At 35.8% G+C, this 25,631-nt stretch overlaps 1 protein-coding gene across 3 annotated transcripts in view; it reads right to left on the bottom strand.

Annotated features, from left to right (window-relative positions):
• Positions 1–25,631, bottom strand: part of NBN (nibrin) — a 55,611-nt gene that overhangs the window by 4,803 nt on the left and 25,177 nt on the right. For all 3 annotated transcript variants that reach the window (NM_001075837.2, XM_059893256.1, XM_010812215.4), the window contains exons 8-14: positions 22,980–23,077; positions 17,197–17,326; positions 15,570–15,848; positions 13,049–13,493; positions 8,054–8,122; positions 6,697–6,852; positions 5,321–5,434 (exon numbers count right to left, since the gene is read on the bottom strand). In NM_001075837.2, coding sequence (NP_001069305.2) covers positions 5,321–5,434; positions 6,697–6,852; positions 8,054–8,122; positions 13,049–13,493; positions 15,570–15,848; positions 17,197–17,326; positions 22,980–23,077 — 1,291 coding nt within the window. The remainder of the gene's footprint in view (positions 1–5,320; positions 5,435–6,696; positions 6,853–8,053; positions 8,123–13,048; positions 13,494–15,569; positions 15,849–17,196; positions 17,327–22,979; positions 23,078–25,631) is intronic.

Raw genomic sequence — 25,631 nt, 5'->3', positions numbered from 1 at the left:
CTAATAAACACATGAAAAGATGCTCAACATCACTCATTATCAGAGAAATGAAAATCAAAACCACAATGAGGTATCATCTCACACTGGTCAGAATGCCCATCATCAAAAAGTCTACAAACAATAAATGCTGGAGAGGGTGTGGAGAAAAGGGAATCATTTTACACTGTTGGTGGGAATGCAAACTGATACAACCACTATAGAGAAGAGTATGGAGATTCCTTAAAAAACTGAATAGAAATGCCATACAGCCCAGCAATCCCACTGCTGGGCATATACCTGATGGAAACCAGAATTGGAAGAGATACATGTACCCAAATGTTCACTGCCACGCTATTTATAATAGTTAGGAGATGGAAGCAACCTAGATGTCCACTGACAGATGAATGGATAAGGAAGCTGGGATACATACACACAGTGGAATATTACTCAGCTATAGAAAGGAACGCCATTTGAGTCAGTTCTAATAAGACGGATGACTCTGGAACCTATTATAGAGTGAAGTAAGTCAGAAAGAGACAAATACTGTACATTAACTCCTACATATGGAATTTAGAAGATCCTACATTCAGGGCAGCAAAGGAGACACAGATGTAAAGAACACTTTTGGACTCAGTGGGAGAAGGCAAGGGTGGGATGATGTGAAAGAAGAGCATTGAGACATGTACATTACCATATGTAAAACAGATGACCAGTGCAAGTTCCATGCATGAAGCAGGGCACCCAAAGTCAGTGCTCTGGGACAACCTAGAGGGACAGGGTGGGAAGGGAGGTGGGAGAGGGGTTTACGATGCAGGTGACACATGTACACCTATGGACGATTCATGTTGATGTATGGCAAAAACCATCACAATATTGTAAAGCAATTATCCTCTAATTAAAATAAATTAATTAAAAAAGAAAAATCAGCTTTATTTTGTATATCTCAGTAAAACTATTAAGTAAAATAGTGTTAAAAAACAGAAATAAATGGCATTCCTGTTACTGGCATTTTTCAGTGGCTTGGGAGAACTACATATCACAGTCTTTCAAAATCCAAATCAGGTTGGGTAGAATTCAAAGAGTTATTATGTTTAATGCACAGAATGAACATATCCTATATTCAAAGAGAGTATGGGAACTAAGTGATAGTGAAAACTAAGACTGGTCTGCAGTAAAAGGAGAAAGAAGGACTTAACAAAACAAAAGGCAGGGAACACAGAAGAGCAGCTAGAGCAAGCACAGGGAAATGAGGCATCAAGGCAGTAGCACATGTGTACAGGAGCTGTAGCCACGCAGAAGAACAAAGCCAACTCTATTATCTGAGAGAGCAAAAACTCTTAGAGTACCTGAAATTGCTCTAGAAAAAAAAAAGGAGATTTGGTAGAATAAATCTAGAACACAGCCTCTCTACTAATGCTAATGAAATAAAAGAAAGAAACAAGTCAGCAGCTGCACCATCATTCTCTCAGCTTCACCCCATCCAAGAACAAATAACACTCACCAGTTATAAACTAATCAAGATGCAGACTTCAAAAACATGGCCATGCAAAGAACCCAGACTAATGCAATGGATTCCTAACACTCCTCCAACTCATTAAAAGGTGCTACAGAACTGTCCAAACCTGAGAATTCTTACTACTACTACAAATTTGGGAAAGAGCAGACTGAGCAGGAAAGAGAAAATAACTCCTGGTGGACTGCTGGGAGGGGACTAATGGCACGGAGAAGTGAGTAAGTGGGACTGACACTGACCAAAGACAGGCTCCAGGCATCCCCGACAGATCAGGCAAATAACCTGAAATACTAGGTTCTTCTCTTCACTCCCTGGTACATATTTAATCCATTCTCAGAAAGAGCAGCACATAGCTTTACCTGACCACCCCACCACTCCCACGTCAATTCAGTGTTTTCAGGCAACAGCAAGTAGATGGGCCATGCTACATGCCTTTGACTGAATACGTTGCCATACTGACAAGTATGGATGCACTAGGGCAGGAGTGATTTTAACTACATTCAATTTCTGCCTCAAACTGCTTCCTTTTTAAATAATTTTATTTATTTACTTTTGGCTGTGCTGGGTCTTCACTGCTACGCAGGCTTTTCTCTAGTTGCAGCAAGTGGGGGCTTCTCCACTTGTCGTGCAAGGGCTTCTCACCGAGGCGGCTTGTCCCGTTGTGGAGCACGGGCTCTGGGGGGTGTGGGCTCAGGAGTTGCGGCTCCGAGGCTCCAGAGCACAGGCTCAGTACTTGTGGCTCACGGGCTTAGGTGCTTGGCAGCATGTGGGATCTTCCCACATTAGGGATTGAACCCATGTCTCCTGCACTGGCAGGAGAATTCTTTACCACTGAGCCACCAGGGAAGCCCCAAACTGGTTTTAGAATGTAATCCCTGCATAAGACATCACACGCCGTGTCACACAGCAAACAGTATCTGGACAGGTATTTTACTTTAAATAGCGGCAAAATTAAAGAAAACAGCAAAGCCACTCCACATCTAGATGGGAAAAAGAGAGAGACTAGAACAGAACATGCCAAAGACAGTTAAAGAACCTGGTCTGCAAGAAACAATAACCCGTGAATAAGACACATAAAATTAACAAGAACATGAAAGCAATAAAATAAGAACAAAAAAGTTAAATGATAGGAAAAACACAATGAAATGAAATGGGGATGAATGCTAAGTAAACAACTGAAACTGTAACGATACCATTTCAGAATTAAGAAATGAGAAATAGCTAACACAGTTTCCACTATTATAAATGTTGTATTAAGTAGTATCTTATGTAATTCTCACAAAAAGCCTGTGAAATGGAGGTACTATTATTGTTCCCATTATGCATAGGAGGAGACAGAGGAATAATAATAATGTTTAAATGGGTAATTAGGATTTTAATTATTTCTAATTAGGTATAATGAAGTCAAGATCACATAACATAGCTGGTGAGGAATAGAACATATACAACTGAAATTTGAATTTCTGATATAGTTAAAGAGCTTAAAGAAAACCACAATGAATTTAATAAAGGAGAGTAATGTCTTAAATGTAGTGATCCCAGCAAATATAAAAATGTCTTTAAGGAGGTAATGCAAAAGTTCCTTGAAATAAAAAAGAACTGCATCTACAAATCAAAATCGCATACTGTATCGCAGGAAACAAGAAGGAAGAATGATCAATACTGAGATATACTCTGATTGTTACTGACTTTCAGACCTGCGAAGGAATATGGTAGACATGCAAGTCACCTAAAAAGAGGGGAAAGGGCCCTGGCATGAGGTGGGGGTGCGGAAGTACAAATAATTTCCGCACTCTTCACAGCAAGGAGTCAACAAACAATTATCTAAAAGCAATATGCACTTTGAAGCAAAAACTGATTCTAACCTGACAGTGTTTTTCTTTAGGGGTCTCAGGAAATACCTAGAAAGAAGAAACAGTCACACAAGTTCAGCAGTGCTTTCACTTTTACTTCTTTCGATCAATCTGTCTCCCTCTTCCCCTCCTCAATAAAGAGATGTCTAGAACATTATGCATTTGACGTTTAAATGGATAACTGGGATTTTAAGTTCTTCATTCTTTTGTTTACTATTATAATTCTTTGGAATGCACATCTATAAAATAAGAAAGCAAATTATTCTTTCAAAAAATAAAGAACTAAAGGATGGTATATCCATTCTTCCATTTTCTGACAGTTAATAATCCTGACAACCCTATTTTTTGAGTGACCTAACAATTTTTTGATTTTAAAAAAAGCATGTTTAAAGACAAATTTCTGAATACTACATTTAACCCATAATAAAGCAAAATATAAGTCCTGAGATGTTGTCAAGTAGCTTTTGTCCTGCCCTGTGGGGATATGCAAACCACAAAAACCCAGGCTCTCCTTTGATATCTGTGTGGGAAATGAGCATTATGAAAGAAAACCCAAGACAAGGAATAAAGGACTCCACCATTAAAGGGTAAAACGGGAACAAACTCTACAACACAAAAAAAACACCACAAATAAACTTGCTTGTCTTGACCCTGATACAAACTGAAAGAAAGAAATTTTTAAAAATCTCACTAAGTTTATAATGACAGGTGAGCCTTCACTCAAGCTTCAGGTCCAAATATGTACTAACTAGCTGAATGGTCCAAAAACATTACAAGCAGAGATTAAAGGAGTCTCCTATTTCTGGAGGAAATAAATCTGAAATTAGACTTAAGGATTCCCAACAGATCAAGTTCCCAAAGAAAATGAGCAGTTCACATTCAAAGATGACAAATACGTATTTGGAAACAAGGCACCCTGAGAGAGAACTAGATTAAACATATCAACACTTTAGGTACTTAACATAAAACAGAAGCTTTAAAATATCAGCAGGGAACAAGATTTAGAAATAAATGAAATGCACTTTCAGAAATGAAACCACACAGTATGATGAATGAAAACTCAATGGATGACCGAAATACCAACCAGACAGATCTGACGAGAGAAGTACTAAACTGGAAGACAATCTGAAGAAATTATCAAAAGTAAAATCCAAAGAAACAAAGCAGTGAAATATCTAGAAAGGAGGTAAGACACATTGAGGAGAAACAGGGACTTATGTCACATCAGAGCTCAAGAAAGTGATACTGCCCCTGCTCCCCAGTTACCAAACAGCCTGCCAATACCATCAGTGGAGCCACCTTTAGTTTCCAGGAACGGTGGGTAATCAGGCAATACGAAGAGCCGAGAAGACGACTTTCTGACTTTGGATGTGGACTCTGATTCTCTCTCAACTCAGTGGTCACGGGTTTCTGAATTCTTAACTGCCATGTAGTACTTCTATACTAAAAGGCTCCTCGGTTTAATGAATTTTTGTTCAATTCTTCAGTTTAAAAAAAGGGGTTGAAAGAATTATGGATCAGTGGACAGTCCTGTTACAGAATATACACTAGGGACTCACAACACCCAGAAAGTAAAGGAAGCATATTTTTGTATTCTCTCCTCTGAGTTCTCATTAGAGTTTATAAACACATGCAGCTGATTATCTGTAAAACAGTGAGTTTTTGGAAACCACACCCTAACATGGAGAGCTGTATAGCTGTTCATATTTTCCCAAAAGAGCAATTTTATAACTGAGGTTTGGGTTCCTGAGACGTAGGTAGCAAATTAGTTGCACATACGATCAGTAAATTTAGAAGTCCCTTAAAGAACTGTTATGGAAAGCTGCAAATTAATCTTAACTGTAACTCAGGAATTTTTCTGAATGAATAACCTTAGGTCACTTATCTTAAGTTTGGTTTTTAAGAAGAATTTGCTCTAAGGAAATCACCAGGGATCAAACAATCAAACAAGTTACTGGGTCTGGTTCCTACTAACCTCCATTTCCTGCCTCAACCACTCTTCTAATTCTGTATTCTTTCGAGCATGATGAGCTATTAGATCTGATCCTCCAATGATGTGTGGAAGTTTTCCTGCTCCAGGAAATGTGACCTGTAAAACAGTAAACCTTGTTAAATGCACTAAAAAATTAAGACAATCATATTAAAAAAAAAAAAAAACTTAAAAACAAAAAGACTGTAAATCACATGTAAGTACTAAACATATTTATATCCCATAAATGAAAATGAGTGAAAGAGGGAGGAAACTGAGTCATTTCATTGATTTGAGTATATACAGAAAAATTCAGACAAATCCTTTCATTAGAGGCAATCCTGTTAAACTTCTTTTAGTATAAAAATTTAATTTCTTTTAGTCTCAAAAAATTTCCTTGGCCAAGGATATTAGTATTTTTAAGGGTTTTAAATTTTTCCAAACTATTTTCCAGAAGTTTGTACTACTTTATACTTCACCACTCCTGTGCCAGTAGTGAATATTATATTACTTTTTATGTGGTTAACTTAATTAATTAAAAAATGTAGTATGTCTTTGCATTTTAATTTAATGAGATTGTGTAATATGATATTGAATGCGAATGCCCCTGTGCTACTCATGTGGGCTGGAAAATATGCGGGAGATATTTCCCATTGTCCACTCTAAGTAGAAGAGATTCTTCCTGTTAAATGGCGTTCAGAACACTTTAATCATATTTTAATACTCTAAATGGCTCTAAAGTCATAGACAGAAAACTACTGTTAATAGTAGCTCACATTCGAGAGGAAAAAGCTACAGCACCCTGTAGTCACAGCAAAAATCAGATAGATCATGTTTGAGAGAAAAGCCATCTTTCACAGAAATCACTCTTGAAAAAATTACTGTATTCTGATCAAATGCATCAGCAAAACCTAGCAGGTCAATAGTAGTATGGAGCAAGAAACAAACACCCTAGAATAGAAACAAAAAGAATACAGATAGGATGAGAAATAGTTTTTCAGCACTCCATGCTTTCATTGCTGAGGACACAGGTTTGATTCCTAGTTGGATACTAAGATCCTATAAGCTGCACTGAGCAACCAAAAGATGACCAAAACAAGAAAGAAAGAAAAAGAACTAGGAGGACCCTAGCCAAAAGCCTGCTGTGTAAGGTAGAAAAAAAAAAAAAAAAAATGGGTAAACAGCATCCTTTAAAGAATTCAACCTTAATAAAGTTTTATATATTAAGTGTCAGGGTATGTACTTACTAGAGTAACTTTTAACTGTTTTAAGCAGAAGAAATAGCATCAGCTTTCAACATAAACCGCTTTTATTACTATTTAGTATATTTCTAAAAACATTTCAAACACTGCACTCTTGTTGCATTTTAAAGGAATACATACCTTTTTGAATTTCTTGAAATTCTTTAGTTCACCATAATCATTATTCACATTGGATGCATTTCTGGAGGTGGAGTTACAAACCACCAGTGATCGAAATTCAGTCAGTAACACTTTCTTTGGAAGCATCTCATCACCATCCTGAAGTTCACAATTGTTCTTAAACAGTGTTAAGATGGATAAAATAAGAAGGAAAAGGAAAATTACTTGTCACTTAAAGAACCTCTATAAAAAAGTTCAAATATCTGAAAAAACAGTAAAATTAAAAAAAAAGGTTTATTTCTGACATCTGAACTTTGTACTTGAAATCAAATCTATTTCAAAACCAGAAAATTACTCAAGTAGTATTTCTGACTCTAACCTCAGAAACATTTATAACATACTCATGTATGACAAAAGACTAAAAAGCCATAAAGTATTTGAAATTTAATAGCATCTTCTAATAAAAATCATCCCAATAAACAATTTATCTTCTTGTATATATTTTCTTGGCAAGAAACAGTTTGCTTCTTTTCCTTAAAACCATACACTGAAATTATTATATAATCCATTCTACACGTTATCTATACTATACTTAAGTTTTCTTGATTTTCAATAATGTATGTTTTTTATTAGTTTGGACACCTCAAAAAACTCAACCACTAATTCTGGGCACACCACCTCACTAACTGAAAGCCACTTTTTAAATTCCAGATTAACAGTTATTTAATCAGTGTGAAGATTCCTTTCTGTTGCTGAAAGAGATTCTTTATGTCATTAACTATTAACTAAGTACCTACATATCCACGTTCTTACAGCTGCCCAAGGCTGATCACCTTAGTTTTTTAAACTGCTTTACTATATATCCATTTGCAAGCTGCTAACAGGACTAAGATAAAGACAGTAAGGGAGAGATTAAAAAAACAGAAAAATCAAAAGAAAAGGTTCATGTGACAGTGACAGAATGTAATCAGGAACTCTAATAAAATAACAATAGCCTAATATTTTTGTAGTTTGTTCTAGAGTTTACAAATATTTCATATCCATTACTCTATTTTATATAAACAACGCTATTGTAGAAATATCAAGTGTTTTTATAAACAAAAGACTTGAAGTTCGTAAATGTGAAAATGACCTATTAAAAGTCTCATATCTATGGAGTAGAGGGCAGAGAATTACACTCAGGCTTTCTCCACATTCTTTTTGCTATACCATGTTTATAATATGATCTGTCCATTTCCAGAGGAAGTATAATTATGAAATAGACCAAAATTATAGAAACAGAATCAGTTTTAATCCTAAGAATGAAGACTCGTAAAAAAAATCAATGAAATGACAGTCAATATAAGTTAAATCTTTATAAAATTAAAAAATTCCTCACAGATAGTTCTTTAGTTGACCAGAGTGATTCTTTCTTGAGCTCACACTTCTTCTTAATTTCATTTTCTTGCTAAAGAAATAAAAAATATTGTTCATAAGAGTTATAAGATGGAACCTTTCTGAAAACCTTAGAGATTATTCATGTTCTTGATCTATGACTTTCAAGTATCTTTCCTAGAGAAACTATGAGATGAGAATAGAAATATATTTAGAAAAAGACTGTAGGATGAGTTATAAGAGTAAAGAACTGGAAGCAATCTAAGTTCATACAAGTTATGTAAAGAGTATAATATGAGAAATGATCATAATATAAAGGAATTACAATGGCTATAAAATTGCATTAACATTTGAGTCCAATTTGAAAAACAAGATTTAAAAAAGAAAATGCCAAAATATTAACTGTGGCTATCTACAGAAGATAGGATTATCAACAAATTGTTATATTTTTATTTTTCATATTTCTACATGATTGTGTTATTACTTTTACAGTCAAAAATAAAAACAAATTTTTAAGGATGTCTATCTAAATTTATTTAGAATTGAATGTTAAATATCCTTAATCCAGGAAGAGTTATTTTAATTGTTCAAGGTATTTATCTATTAAAAAAATGGAGACTGCTTTGCATAAAATCATACTATCCTTCATATTCATATATCCAGCTCATGTACTAGATAAAAGTACATTACACAGATAGCTTTCTAATACTTTCAATAAAAACTACAATCCCTTTGGATACAATAGGGGGGCATATCATTTTACATCAAATTTTCAATGATTCAGTAATAAAAATGCAGAAAAATGTTAACAATAAGTTGGAAAGAAAAAGCAAAATGTACTCTGAGCTTGCTTAGAGACTAAAGAAATTAATGTTATTTATCAGTAGTAAGATTAAAAATGTCTATGCCAAGGCTACCACATACCCTTTAATTGAGTATTTTCACATACATCACCCACTATAAATTGTTGTCACAATCACATTTTAACCCCCTACCTTTTTTTCCCCATTCTGTCTTACTCCCTCAAACTTGCTCATCCCCTTGAGCAAGTTTTTATTTCCTATCTCATAGAATCACACTATAAAACCATACCCAGAGCCTTGGACTGTAAGCTTGGGAATTTTCCAATACTTTTTCCTCTCTCCTCATTTCTCTTATTAAGTTAATCACCACGTCCTAGAGATTCTACATTCTAAAGTTCTATCAAACTTATCCTCTCAGACTGCCTTTCATGTTAGCACACCCAGTGTCTGGAATGAATGACATTCTGAGAAAGCTGACAAAGGCAACAGCTAAAATAGGGTGAACCAAGGATTTCTGTCCCAGTTGTCAAAACCTAGATAAGTCAGCTTGGCAAGTTACGTAACTCCTACGCCAGTCTCCAAATCTGTCAGTGTACATTGCTGTAGCCAATATGACGGTATCCAGTAAACGACAGGTGTAACTGCCGGGCTTTCACAGATGCTACAGGCTTCCCTGGTGGCTCAGACAGTAAAGAATCTGCCTGCAATGTGGGAGACCTAGGTTTGATCCCCGGGTTGGGAAGGTCCCCTGGAGGAGGAGGGCATGGCAATCCGCTCCAATATTCTTGCCTGGAGAATCCCCATGGACAGAGGAGCCTTGTGGGCTACAGACCATGGTGTCACAAAGAGTCAGACACGATTGAGTGACTAAGCACATAGTTATTTAAGAGAAGAGGAAACCTTAATTCAAAATAGAAGGGTAGAAAAGAGGTGAAGAAGAGACTTCTGTAGACAGTGGGTGCTGTTAGGAGGAAAGTTAACAAGGATGTGGAGTCATGTCGGCATTTTATGAAGACTGGGGAATTGAAAGTAAAGCCAAGACTCTGGCACAGCTGTCATTCACATAAGGATAAGCTCCTAACAGGGGTATCTAGCCGATAGCTTTCTATTTTAGCTTATAGGAAATCTTACAGACATGCTAGAATCCATATTTAATCCCCAAACAGAAAAATGATCATTCTAATATCAATGTATTTTAGAAAACGTCCTTCTGATATACAGCTAAGGAAGCCAATGCCAGAGAGAAGTATCATAATTTTGCCGTCTTGAGCTTCCCTGGTGGCTCGGTGGTGAAGAACCTGCCTGCAATGCAGGAGACGTGGCAGGAGCCGCAGGTTCAACTCCTGGGCTGGGAAGATGCCCTGGAGGAAAAAATGGCAACCCATTCCAGTATTCTCGCCTGGATTTCCTTTTTCAAAGAAGTTTTAAACAATTATCTTATATTGAAAGCAAAAATACTTTTGTTAACAAAGTTCTTACTAAAAAAGTATAAACATAGGGATTTAACTTTAGTATTTCCAGAAGCATGTCACAATCAAGTTGCTACTCACTCTCCAAAAGTATGCTACGACGTATTTATGTTGTACCTTGTTTTTATTCAGAATATCATGAATCCTTGAAAAAAAAAAAAAGGACAAAGGAAATTATGCTGCAGAATCATAGAGCAAAATAAAGTAATTACATTCCCTGGTATCATTATACAGCATATAAACCTTGGCATTAAATGAAATGTCTTTCCAGGTCCACAAAAAACTGTTTAAAAAACTTTAAAAGTGTTTCTCGTATCACTGGAGGGTATATGATGCTCACTTCTTGTCTCTCCCACTCTGGGCCCTAATGCCCTTGGGTGACATGAGCCCTGAGAGAATGTGTGGTCAAAGCAGGTCATAGGAATTAATTTGCAGACAGGATGGACCAAAGTATTCTGGGACTAAAACTACAGCTTTGTCAGACAGAGCTGTGATACTGCCAAGTGGTGGACCCATCTGCAAAAGAATTTAAGAAAAAGAAAAAAAAAAGCCCATTAGAAAAGATATAAACTATGTAAAAGGACAAGAAGACTAGGAAAAAAATCAGGAAAAATTAGAAACATAGGAGGATAGGATCCCACAAGGCATTCCCAAAGGCGTGGCCAAAGTAACGTAAATAGGGCCTGACTTTCTAAAGACTATAGTATTAAGTACTAGCCTGAACACAGACTCTTGTATAGTCTGGAGCTGAAGTGACAATGAAAACTCAGAGTAAAAGTAGAATAAATACATCTAATAAACATCTTTATAAAGGGATATAAATTTATTAAATTTAGGACATCATCCCTTGGATTTCATCAAATGCCATATTAAATCAACTTATCTAATTCTCTACTACAATGGAAATTGCTACAGAAGTGACTTATAGGATATATAAACCTCTTGGTTCAATTAATCTTTTCTGTAACGTGACAACTAATCTTAAAACTTTGATAATAGACTTGTCTGTCTCTGAAGTTCTCAATCTTGCTGACAGATATCTCAGTATCCATTCTCTTTCCCCCTTATTAATATAACTTTTATATTAATTAAGGGACAGTGTTGTCCTAAGTGATGTACTAAGTTTAAAGCATTTCCCAGACACTCTTGGAGATTGAGGGTTAGGGCTGGGGTTGGCAAAGACCATAACTAAATCCTGGCCAACAACCAAAGTCATCAAGTGGGGCTTCTGAGAAAGCTCCTTAGAATGGACTCAAGCGGAAAGCCCTTTACCCTGTTTCCTTTCCACCTTCTTCCTCCTCCCAGGCAAGCTGACCTGATGGCCAGAGGTGCCATCTCATGGAGCAGAAAGACATACACCTAGGAAATTAATACTAGCAACTACCAAGCAGCTTTGGTTACGTACCTCTGGACATCTTCTACAGGAAAAAAAAAAAAATCCTATCTTATTTAAGCCACTGATCTTAGAATTTTTAAAGACAGCAAAGGAATTCTTAACACAATGCAGGAATTTTTTCTGGAAAGAAAACTGGACATGCTGAATCAGGATCTCCGGGCCTTTGGTCTGGGAATCCCTATTTTTAAAAGCTCACCAGGTGATTCTGATGCACTGGTCCAAAGAGGGCATTAAGTATTCACTCATAAGAAGTAATGAACAATGAGGACTTTTTCCTTCATATGAAGATACCAGTGTATAGGCTAAGTGAAGTAAAAGTCGCTCAGTTGTGTCCAACTCTTTGTGACCCCACGTACTATACAGTCCACGGAATTCTCCAGGCCAGAATACTGGAATGGGTGGCCATTCCCTTCTCCAGGGTATAGGCTAAACAGGACATATATTCTGATTCTTCAGTAACAGTTACAGATTTATATAGTGCTTGATACACACTAGGTTCTCATCCTCACTCAACTGTGTCTGACTCTATAACCCCATGAACTGTAGCCCACCAGGCTCCTCTGTCCATGGGACTTTCCAGGCAAAAATACTGCAGTAGGTTGTCATTTCCTACTCTAGAGGATGTTCCCGACCCAGGGATTGAATCCGCACCTCCTGCATTTGGCAGGCAGATTCTTTACCACTGCACTACCCAGGAATCTTCAGATTCTCAACAAACGCTTATCACATTGTTGCATCTGTGCTCTCACCTAATGCGGTAACTAACCTACAAATAGTAGGCTGCTCAATAATGCATAAAATAGGAAACAATCTAAAAAATAATCTTTGTTGTCTTAGAACAAAGTTAGTAAAACAAATTACCAATATTCATGAAAAGAGGATAGAACATTAAAGATAAAAATGAAAATTAAAAATCTCTAATGATGTTACACATGCTCTATCTTAAAAATTTATTTAAGTAGATACTTTGTTTTGCTAACTTTCTTCATCTTTCAGTGCCTGTTTACTCTATTAAAGCACCTCCTATACTTAACATCATGGCCAAATGTCTGATGTAATAAAACAGTACAGCCTGGAAATCTATTAAAACAATCATGAATAACAATTTTAGTTGTTGTCATCTATTATAAACAGTCAAAGAATCATTATATTTTTAACATTTACTTTATCAACCAACAAACTCTTATACTTAATATGGGGTGTAGAAGATTCTAATTTTTTCCCCCAAATAAACAGAAGTTCTGCTCATACTGTCAATACAAATATCTAAAGTACTTTTTAACATTCTAAGTTCCTATTTGCAATACTTCTCAATAAATAATGTTACTTACAGATATTTTGTTACTTTCTGGTATTGTTTCATCATTAAAAGTGACATTTGTTTCTTTATCCAATCGTAGCCTTTTTCTAACATTGATATCTTCCTCTTGTTTTTGAACTTTCACTTCGCTTTCTAACTCTAATTCTGTATCCTTGAATAACTGTTCCAATACTTCATCTTCTATGGCTAAATCATCAATTTCTTTTCTTTTTTTTGATTTTAGATTTTCTGTAAAAAGAGACTTATTGGCATAATTTTTCACAGTGGGTTTTACATTGGTATCTGCATATGAATTATCTGGGTTTTCTTCCACAAGCACATTCTGAGATAGGTGCTCATCCTTATTTTTCCTTATCAAGGATGTAGTTGGTTGTGTTTGTTCTAAAAGAGAACAAGACGTTTCCATTCTTGCTGATTTGGATAAAGACATTTCTTGATTTTCTTCATCCCTTTCCCTTGGGTTCAAAAAAGGAGAGAAGAAAAGAAAAACAGAAAATGAACACAGCTAAGTAATTTTTTAGTTTGGCAATATTCACCCCCTTCTTCATTTAATTGACAATATTCCTAGTTTTAATGATTAACAATCTCACCAGATATAAAAAAAGTAGATATCTGAAAATAGTACATAATTCATATACACTTGACTGTTTTGATAGGACTGATGAATCCCATAGCTTAAATAATAGAGAGATATTTATCTTCTTTTTTAAAAGTTGCAATAGTTGATGAATCAGTGTGAGGAAAAGGTAGAAGAATATAAAATACAAAAAACTTGTCAGAAAAAAAACAGCTTACTTTGTAATGTAGGGAACTTGTGAGCAAGGAAAAATTACCCTGGGACTAAAACCTGTTCAGTTCATGAGAGCCAGATTCAAGTTGAAGTGGCTAAATCCAGAATGTAGTCTAAGACTATATATGTGAATATATGACAATGTACGTTCTATATAATACTGTATCATTCACTCAGTAAGTGCTGAATACTTAGCTCATTTAAATGGTACTGAGGCCACAGAGGACACACAAACTGGGTCTCTGCTCTGCAGTTTATAACCTGCATGTCGAACTGGAATAGTTAAGAGTGATACCTTAACGAATCTAAACTAATGTCGAGGTCTGGATAAACCAACCAAGAGGTTTCTGTAGTAATTCTAATAATCAGAGTTTGAGTTAGAAAGATAGCAACACAAACAGATGGAAAGAGAGATATTTATAAGACAATTAAAATAAGAATCAGCACTGTTTTGGGGAGGCAGAGCAGAAAGGGTCAAAGATGTTGACACAGTAAACTGCTAACAAAATTCCATACCAGTGCAATGACAGGGGTGAAAAAGTTTTACACTGATGATTAGGGAAAAGAGCAGATTTCTGTGGAAAAGTAGGAGTGATATACTACTAAGTCAGGACCAAATATACTGACCATTTATAACCTGAAATGAAATATACATAGTAGGAAGAAAAGAAGTCCTCAATGGGAGCAAAGTCAGAGAGGCAAAAAAAAGAAAAAAGAAAAACTGGGACACTACCACAAAAAATCAAGAAGAAATCACAAGGAGAACAAAGGTTGAAGAGCTGAATGTTACCAAAAGGCCACTAGAGGTGTGAAGTGTGTCAGTGATTACTTTCAAGGATGTCAGGTCATGATGAAATACTGTTAGTTAAGAAATATTTCATACAGAAATGGGAACAATAATGTCCTCTTATAAGTTTAACAGTGAATTTAAAAGATAAAGAGCAGTAGCTCAGGAAGAAATCAAGTCAAGGGAAGGTTTTAAAAACTAAAAATGAGATAGAGTCTTTTTTAGTTTTGCATCAGAAGAATACAGAAGAAAAGGACCTAGAAGATACTAAAGGTGCTAGCAATTAAGAATAAGTGATAGAGCATGGTCCTAGAGGAAATGAGACCTAACCAATGGAAACAGGTAGGTCAAAAAACTCAGGTATGGGAAAGCTTTTCAGCAAATGAAACAGAAGGAAAAAAATGAGAGAAAATCTATCCAATGAACTTAAGTGACTCTTGAGAATCCCTTGGACTGCAAGGAGATCAACCAGTCAGTTATAAAGGAAATCAATCCTGAATATTCATTAGAAGGACTGATGCTGAAGCTGAAGCTCTAATACTTTGGCTACCTGATGCAAAGAGCCAACTCATTAGTAAAGACCATTATGCTGGGAAAGACTGAAGGCAGGAGGAGAAGGGGATGACAGAGGATGAGACGGTTGGATGGCATCGCTGACTCAATGGACATGAGTTTGAGCAAACTCCAGGAGATGGTAAAGGACAGGGAAGCCTGGCGTGCTGCAGTCCGTGGGGTTGCAAAGAGTCGGACACCACTGAGCAGCTGAACAACAGCAGCAGAAATGAACTTAGGTAAGAAGGCAATGTGGACATTTCTGAGAGGGAATAAGCTCAAAGGGCCACAGCTTTCTACAGAAGCATACTTACACAGAATATGAACTTAGTACAATTCTACAATCATAAAACAAGTATGAATATTTTTAGAAGCACAAAGCACTATTATTAAAAATTATACCTTTTTTGGGGAGAGGTAAGCGGCTGAAAATAGTCTCTGATGGAGTTGGTTTGCTGATGCTGAGAAGGCCAACCTCTACTTTTATTTACATGTGGGACTTTAGTCGGTGAAAGCTGATAGTTTGGGATTTTCATCCTAACCAGAGTATTTGACACTATATTATTATTAGAGCTTATTTTGTGGGGTTTCTTCACAGTGGACGTTTCTTGTGAAAGTATTCGACATTTTGGTTCCATTCCAAATATTTTTATTTCTTTTGGTCTTTCACTCAAATCCATACTGCAGCAAAAGAAAAGAATGTATGGTAAACAATCAAATTTACAGCAATTTTTATCCAGAAACAAAGTCCTTTAAGTAGCACTAATATAATACAGCTTTAGAATATAGTTGTCTCGAAGTAACTGTTTATTGAATATATTTTATAATATATTGTTCAAGAAAGCAGCTCCTTTGACATCAAAGCTCCTTGAAGATAGATGATATCCTTTTCTCTCCATCCCCTACAGCACATACTGTCAGGCTTGCTCTATAAAAAAACTGCTAAACACACATGAAATAATAACCCTGTATCTTATTATAAATTAAACCATCATATTCCTAAGTGTTTCTTGGTTTGTTTAAAATTTTTAAATTACTTGCATGTAAAAAAAAAGTGATTAAAAACTAGAAATTCAGAAAAAGAACAAGCAGTAATTCCATTAGTAAATATAATGTGGTATTTCAATCACTTTCAGTGAACTAAAATGGTGACATTCCAACCAAAAGGCAGTCTCTAGAATAGAACTCTAGATTAACAGAAAAATATTTTAAACCCACATATAAGCACACAGGTCTACAATGTATGGTTAAATATATATTATCTTTGCTATTCTTATGTGTGTTTTTTTGCCATTCATATTTTACAAAAAACCCAGAGTTGTCATTCAGCTGACTTTTTAAAAAGTAATAGTTTCTCTTTTAAAAGTTAAACACAGTTTCAATACAAACCATAGGTACAGTGAAAATTTAGTTATGGTGTAATACAGTGCCACCATAAGTATCTTTCAATATGAATAATTCATTATGGATTTAAAATAGTGTCTTAAGCAAAAAAATGCCATGGGATACTTATGAGCTACCCCTGCTTTCCAAAAAAATAAACAATTAAAAAAAACCCTCTTTAGGTACAGAACCATAAAACACCAGTCACAAATGAAACTGTAATTCTTTGTAGTCTTCTATGTACATTTTCAAGGAATAAAAAAAAACAAAAGTATCTATTTCAGGAGTTGACAAACTATAACTTGTAGGACAAACAGGGCTGACCACTTGTTTCTGTAAATTAAGTTTATTGGAGTATAGCCACACTCACTCATTTACATGTGTCTATGGCTGCTTTAATTCTACAGCGGCAGAGCTGAGTAGCTATGACGGAGGTCAATACCCCATAGAGCCAAAAATATTATTTTCCAGTACTTTATAAGGTTTGCTAAACTCTGTCCCCAAATATTATTTTTCCTGGCATCCCACACTCCAAATACTTCATCTCCCAAGAAACAACTTGATAAGGCATTGACTTTACTTCTTAAATATACTATTAATTTATTGATAGAATAACAACAATAGTTCATTATCAATGAAGCTTTACCATGTATCTGCTTGTTCTGATTCTGTGTCAGCTACATATGTTGTAGTATTCACTGAGGCATTTGGCATTAAATTTTCATTGGCTGGTAAGGCTTGGGAAAGGCTTGGACCTGGAGTTGTTGTCTTCAATCCTGTAAATCACAGAAGTGACAGAAAGAATCACAATTGCTAGACCCAAGAAGGACATTTGGTCACGGAACGTTGCTAGGAGTGTGCCACATTGAGGGAATTAACTACAGCACCCAGTTTTCTCCAAATACTCAAAGCCTGTAAGCAGCAGCCTACTGGCATCTGTGATGAGCTTATCTGAACCAAATCATGCTAAAATTACCTCAAATCTTTCCTGTTAAACGATTATCAACTTAAATAAAAATAAACTCAACTTAAATTCTAATTCAAATTATGCTTTAGTCAGGAGACCAAAAAATTAAAATTTCTCCCCCCACGAAAAGTATATCTACCATATCTACACAAATCAAAATCAAGATGAATTTAATTTTCAGAAGGAATATACTATTTGAAGACATAAACAGTTTTAGACAGACATTTTTTGGCTACTCCAGAAAACCATAATGATCATTTCATCATTTTATATACCAGGATAGAAATTTAACTCAAGTGCCATTCTTCTGGAATACTTTTCTTAAACCTCCCACACCGAATTAGCTGCCCTTTATTCTGGCTCCCCTACCACCCTTTACATCAGTCTATTAACTGTTAACACATTCTTTTTAACTTTTTAATGCTAGCTGTGTGACCTGTATTACTTAAACTCCCTGTGCCTTAGTTTCCTCATTTATGAAATGAGGATAACTACAATATTTTCCTCACATGTTTTAAGGGCAAAATGAATTGATAGATGGATAGCACTTAGATAAATCTTAGAACATAGTAAGGACTATGCAAGTGCTGCTGCTGCTAAGTCAATTCAGTCGTGTCCGACTCTGTGCAACTCCATAGATGGCAGCCCACCAGGCTCCTCCGTCCCTGGGATTCTCCAGGCAAGAACACTGGAGTGGGTTGCCATTTCCTTCTCCAATGCACGCACGCACAGTCAGTTGCTTCAGTCATGTCCGACTCTGTGCAACCCTATGGACAGCAGTCCACCAGGCTCCTCCGTCCACAGGATTCTCCAGGCAAGAGTACCGGAGTGGATTGCCATTTCCTTCTCCATGCAAGTGCCTGCTGTTATTATTATCATCACGTTATACCATACTTGTTACTTGCTCTCATTAGACTTGGAACCTCCTTGAGAACAGGAACTGAGTCTTGCTCATTTCTACATCTCCAATCTCTGAGCAATGTTTGGTATATAATAGATATAAACAAGTTAATGGAATTAAGAAAACAACAAAAAAAATTTAAGTTGACATTTACTAAGTATCAAAACTAAATTATCACTGTTATATCCTCCTGACATAGGATGTATTTAATAAATGTTTATTACTAATTCCAAATTCAGGTATTTAAGTTACTTCTATCACTCACATTATATGAACACCTTAAAAGCTCACTCGCATTCCTTTTACATACATACCCTAAAATTCATTTTAGCTTGAACAGTTCACAAAAAACAGTCATTAAAACTGGGTATATAATCACTACAAGAAACACTTGGTGGTGGTGGCTCAGTCGCTAAATTGTGTCGCTATCTTGCGACCCCGTGGACTGTAGCCCGCCAGGCTCCTCTGTCCATGGGATTCTCCAGGCAAGAATACTGGAGTGGGTTGCCATTTCCTTCTCCAAGGGATCTTCCCAACCCAGGAATCGAACCTGGGTCTCCAGCATTGCAGGCAGACTCTTTACCAACTGAGCTATGAGGCAAGCCCAAAAGAAACACATAAATTGAACCTAATGAACCAGAGTAACTGTTTGTTAACAGTAAGATTAAGGACAACGCTCTCCTTGCTAAAATACCATAATGAGAGGGATTTGCTCTAACCTGTTCACCTCTTTATTCCAAGTTTTCAGAATAATTAAAGGCATATAACAACTGTTCAAAAAATACTTGTTGAAAGATGAATGAATGAATACGAAAGGAAAAGAGGAAACAAAGGATGAAGAAAAGGCAGGAAATGTATTCACTCTGTTCCCCTCAAACTAGCTGTGTTGTAAAATTGTTTAAGTCAGATGGCTATGATTTAGAACGCACACAGACCTACCTATGAATATATGCAAGAAATTATAACACAGATTTTACCAATTTGTTATGACACGTTTCCATATGAAATAACACAATAGAAAAGGTACTGGTCTAGTAGTCAGAAAACCCAAATTTTAGAACTGTCTTGGCCATTTTGGAGCTTTTCCCAGGAGGCTCAGAAGTAAAGAATCTGCTTGCCAATGCAGGAAACACGAGTTTGATCCCTAGGTTGCGAAAATCCCCTGGAAGAGGAAAAGCAACCCAGAGCAGTATTCTTGCCTGGAAAATCCATGGACAGAGCAGCCTGGCAGGCTACAGTTCATGGGGTTGCAAAGAGTCAGACATGACTTAGCAACTGAGCACACACACTCTTGGCCATTTTATTTACAGGACCTTAACTTTGCTTAGCCTTCAGGTCGCTTACCTTTTATTATTAGAACGATTAGATCTCTTAGGACCTTCTGGCCATAAATACCTTTCTAACAGCAGAAATGTAATAAGAATTTTGATAAATGGTAAAACTTTGTTGGCCCATTCAAGCAAAGATAATCTTATGTACCAATAACGTAGTTCAATTAAGCAAATATTCATATCAACTACAAACAAGTATCATGCTTGGTGATATCAGAGAATTCAAAATTAATAAAAGCTTACAATCAATCTAGTGGCTGAAAGAGGCATGGAAACAACTGGTGATTTTTCAAAGTAGAAAGAAACTCTAACTGGAATGCAAAAAAAGTTACTGGGATATAGAAAACAGAATAATTAACCTGGAGAAGAGTAGTGAGAGAGGAAAAAAAACTTAGAAAAACTTCACGAAGGAGGTATGCATTTGTGAGATGAGTCGGATTTTGAAGAGCAGTGTTGGCCTTCTAGGAACAGGGACCATGATGAGCACGGTCAGGGAGTATGGCACACATACAAACACAGCATATTATACATGAGGTATTTTAAGTTAGAATTATTCCCAAATAAATTAAGAAGTTCTAAAAAACATGTCATATATACCTCTAGGGAAGTATACTAAACAAGAGATGAGGATGGGAAGAGATAGGCCACAGCTAAACTGCTGAAAGCTCAAAAATCTAGACAAAGGGCTTAAGGATTTATTTGACAGATAATAAGAACAAGCAAAAGTTTTTAGGAAATGGGAAAGTGATTCTAGTGGCAAAGTGAAAAATTAACTGTACAGATGAATGTGGAGGCAGGACTCTCATTGGGGGCAATTGTAACAGCCCTCAGGAAAGAAAGATACGAGGGTTCAAATAGGGCAGGATCTTGATGGTAGCAAGCCCCACGAGCAGAAGCTACAGAGGGAGAATTTCAGGTCTTGGGTGAGTAAAAAATGACTGAAGTTGATGGTCTGAGTACTCCTCTCTAGCTCAGTCCTTTCTTAGTTTCTTGGAGTTTATATAATAAACAGGAGGTTAAAATCAAACAAAACAAACCAAAAAAATCTGATGCCTTGGCTGCATCCCGCAATATCCTGAATTATACAGAATGTGAATCTGTATTTTAAAAATGTTTCTGAAGCACCTATCTAACTAAGAACCAGTTTTCTGAAAGAAAAACAAAGGACAGTTGTCCCGAACAGGTACTGGGAAAGGGGAGCCATTCACATAGACTCAATGATTGTTTGTTTTTACATATTTTTGTTGTGTTGTTAACTGAAATTATACATAGCGTTTTGTTTTTTCTATAACAGAACAGAAATCCACTGTCAACAAAATAGTATCTACAGTATATGCTATTTCTAAAGGGTTGGGAGCTCTCCAGTGCACAGTTTCTCCAAGAATATGGCTCACTTTTGGTATCTACATCAAAGTAGTTTTCTAAAAGAGGCTGAAGAGATAACTTTACTTCTGACTCTAAGGATAAATTCCAAGAATCTCAGTCATGAATTTTGAGGAAACAGTTACCATACCACAACTATAATGAAAACTTCACAAGCTCTTAAAACTGTATTTGAAGGTTAACTGTTTACAGACCGAAGTATATCCAGTGCACTCATGGGAAAGGGTAGAGATTTCAGGTGAATAAACATTCTCACCGAATCATAAAATCTAAGGACTAGCTGTCTATCCTTTTATATCTGCTTCCAGTAACCCTCACACCATCAATCACAAAAGCAATAGAATATTATCATAACAGCTTTGACTTAAAGAGTCAGTTTGAATTAAATTATTTCTTATGTGACCTCTGGCTAATTTCTTAACCTCTCTGTACATCAGTTTCCTCACCTATAAAATGCAAAAATGTCATCCCCCTTAAAAGGATTGTTTTGCATATTAAATTGGAATGCCATATGTAAAGCACTGCAAACTTTGCAAATTTAAGCAACGGCAGCTACTATTGCCAATCGTAGGTACACTGTCCGATTCTATAGATGCCATTCAGTGGGCTACAATATAAATGATACCTCCTGTGATACCGCCTGGAGTGCATAATCAGGTGGTGCTGTCATAACTTGTCTTTCGGTTCAAGTCCAGTAACTGCTGATAAATAACTATTAAAAAGAATCTAGGATGCAAATAAATGTATAAAGAAATACTGAATGGATGCACTCATAGCTAGACAAAGAAAAGTTAGAAAGGACAATAAATGTAAGCATATCTAAATTAAAGAAGTGAGAAGGAAAAAATAAATGAACCACCTTCTTAATGGCATCATCAGCTTATCAAGAAAGCAGGGGAGTGTGTTTTTTAAAAAAGGGTAATAGTTGTTCTGCGTAAAATGGCTTTTGTAATAGTCAATGTGGAGATGATTATAATATGTATTCTTCATCTCCATAAATGGCACCCTCATCCAACCAGTTATTCATGCCAAAAGACTAGATCTAAATTGTTTCTAAATCCTACACAGGCAAGACCTGCTGGGCCTAGCTCCAAGACCTGGCCTCCGTTTGTTTTTCTGCTCTCTGCTGTGCTGCCCGTCTTGGTCCAAGGCACCAGGCTCCTCTCAACTGGACCTCCACAGGAGCTTCTACCCATGTCCCCACTTCCATTCGGGGCCTTTGGAATCCCTTCTCCACACAGGTGTGATTGTGATCTGTTCCTTCTACCTGGAATTCTGCTATCGAGATCCTTCCATCGCTGCCTTTCCCCATCACTTCAGGACATGAGGAGCTCAAACACGACATACTAAGTGAGACCATACGTGACCCCCAATCTAAAAGAGCCTACTCCCAGTCTCTATCAGGTCACCTTGTTTCAGCCTTCCCTTTGTACTTGGCCTTAACAGAACTTATCAGATGTGGATGCTTGTTAACTGTCTGAATCCTGACTTCTAGGATATAAAGGGAAAGGGGAAGTCGCTCAGTCGTGTCCGACTCTCTGCGATCCCATGGACTGTAGCCCACCAGGCTCCTCCATCCATGGGATTCTCCAGGCAAGAGTACTGGAGTGGGCTGCCACAGTAAAGGTATCTTGTTTACTTTATTCGCCACTGTTCCTTCAGTACTTACAACAGTGCCAAGTACTTAGTAGCCACAAATATTTACTGAATGAATAAATGAATGGATAAACATATGACCTTTAAAAGATGGTGAAAATGGTCACCCTGGCAAGTATAATGTACATACAGCTTATCATCTATTTACATATAAAGTTGCTGAAGAATCAATAAAATAATATTTTAATTACCTGTACTGGGCTGGCCCTGTGGATCACAGTAATTCTCTGTAGTAACAAAAAGAACTGCTAATCCAATTTCTGCTTCTGGAATAGGTCTAAGACCCCGCCTGTTAGAATAAAATAGTTTAAGCATAATAATATATTAAAATTAACAATTTTTATTAAGATGATATCAACTGAATCTATCCTTTTTTCCCCTCAGGTGATATCACAATTTAATGGTACAGAGAGAATTGCACATATATATATAGTACTAGCTTATTCACTGGAGCAACATTACATTGTGCAAGTTCATCACCTTTTAGTAATTCAATTATTTCACTTGTAAAATACAGATCTAAGCTAAGGGATACAGATCCTTCCAGTTCTAAAACTATAATTTTCACACTAAGAACAGTAATATTCAGATGAAGCAATAAAACAGATTTTTTAAAGCCAATCTATGATTACTAGAATCCTAAGATAAGACTTAAAGAGAGAAATAAAAAGTGGGGGGGGGGGGTGGAGAGAAGGAGGGGAAAAAAGTACAAAGAACTATATATAAATTACATCTAAATATGTATTATAATTTTATGTTTAGTAAATCAAATCATTTGACCAAATTTACATGTATTAATGAATCTTATTAAAGGAATCTTATGGTGAACTCATTTTTTGTTATTCTGTAATGTGAATAATGACATAAACCAAATATAATTTAACTTAATAATGCTATATAGAAACTACACCTCAAGTTTCAAGAGCTTTAAAACTCTTTTTATTATGTATTACAGAGATATTTTAAGTGGTTGAAGTAGCTTAAAAGGTCTTTTTCAAATGTTTAACATTTGAAAAATGTTTCACTTTTCTTTGTAAAATGAAAAATTTTGGTTCTTTGTAAGGTTTTTTAAAAAATGACTAAAATGTATATGGAAAAATAAAAAGCCAAGAATAGCCAGGATGCTTTTGAAGAGCAGAAAGAAAAGATCTGTCCTACTAGATTCGAAGGCTTAAATTGTTCTAGTAATTAAGACAATGTGGTACTGGTACAAGTACAGTTATACTGCTCAATGCAACAGACAAAAGCCAAAACCATTCCCATGCATGTAAAGTCCCTTGGTATAAAATAAATGAGTCTCAGACAGATTAAATTTCAAAAACAAAATATCAAAATATTAGTAAAAAAACTGAAGAGAATATCTTTTTGATCTATGAGTAGAAAAAGATTTCTTAAGTAAAATTAAAAAAAACACACTGACTATGAAAGATAGTTAACTTTTAGGATAATAAAATTAAGGACTTTCATTCATCAACACAATAAAAAGATACTTTACAAAGTGGTAACAGATTCTGTAATACATAAAAGTTACAAAAGGATTAATGTCAAGAATATATAAAGAACTACAAATTTTTTTTTAAAGGCACACAAATATGCAATTACCATAAAATCCAGAAACTGCACTTGTGGGCATTTATTCCAGAGAAATGAAAACTTACGCTTACACAGAAACCTGTACACAAATGTTCACAGCAGCTTTATTTGTAACAAAAACTGAAAAAATGCATACATTCTTCATGGGTGGATGATTCAACAAACTGCAGTATATCCATACCACAGAATAAATAATATATACATATGCATATATATTTTAAGTGGCTAAAGTAGTTTAAAGGTATTTTTCAAATGCTTAACATTCGTTGTTTTGAAAGCAACCCTGAATATTCATTGGAAGGACTGATGCTGAAGCTCCAATACTTTGGCCACCTGATGCGAAGAGCTGACTCATTGGAAAAGACCCTGATACTGGGAAAGACTGAAGGCAGGAGGAGAAGGGAGGGACAGAGGACGAGATGTTTGGATGGCATCACTGACTCAATTAACATGAGTTTGAGCAAACTCTAGGAGATGGGGAAGGACAGGGAAGCCTGGAGGCTACAGTTCATGAGGTCACAAAGAATCGGATACAACTTAGGGACTAAACAACAATTTAACTTCGACTTGAACTCTGTGCAATTATAACAACACTAAAAAAAACAGATTTTAAAAAGTATCATCAAATGATATATATGAATACCTACTTAATATTTTAGGCAATTCAAAATTTACTATACTACCAACACTTCTGAAACTATATACTATATTATGAAAATTAGTTATAAAGATTGGCTTTATAAAATACACATTTCATAACAATGTTATACAGACATACATCATCCTAAATGGAGAAACACTAGAAGCATTCCTTTTCAAGTCAATAGTAAGATAAATGTGGCTACTATCACCACTTTGGATGCCCAGTTTGTCCAAAACCAAGCGAGAAAGAGAATAACAGAGAGCAGTACCAAAGGCGTAAGAATTAAAAAGGGGAGAAATATTATTTACAGATGATATGGTTTATAGGAAAAAAGACTACAGATAAATTAGAAATAAAGGACAGCCTGACAAGGTGGTGGGATATGATATTATTATCAATGTCAGCTGAACTTCTATACATCAACAGTAAACTGGAAAATGTAATTAAAAATATCCATATATGGTTGTCGATACCATGAAACACTATTCAGCAATAAAAAAGGATTGATATACAAAACCTAGATGAATCTCTGAGGAATCATGGTGAGTGAAGAAAAAATTCTAAAAGGGTATATATATGCTGTTATGATTTCATTTATAAATATGTA

This window comes from Bos taurus, chromosome 14 (assembly GCF_002263795.3).
Source record: "Bos taurus isolate L1 Dominette 01449 registration number 42190680 breed Hereford chromosome 14, ARS-UCD2.0, whole genome shotgun sequence".
Taxonomy (NCBI): domain Eukaryota; kingdom Metazoa; phylum Chordata; class Mammalia; order Artiodactyla; family Bovidae; genus Bos; species Bos taurus.
Note: the sequence above shows the minus strand (reverse complement) of the source record. Positions and strands in the feature narration are given on the sequence as shown.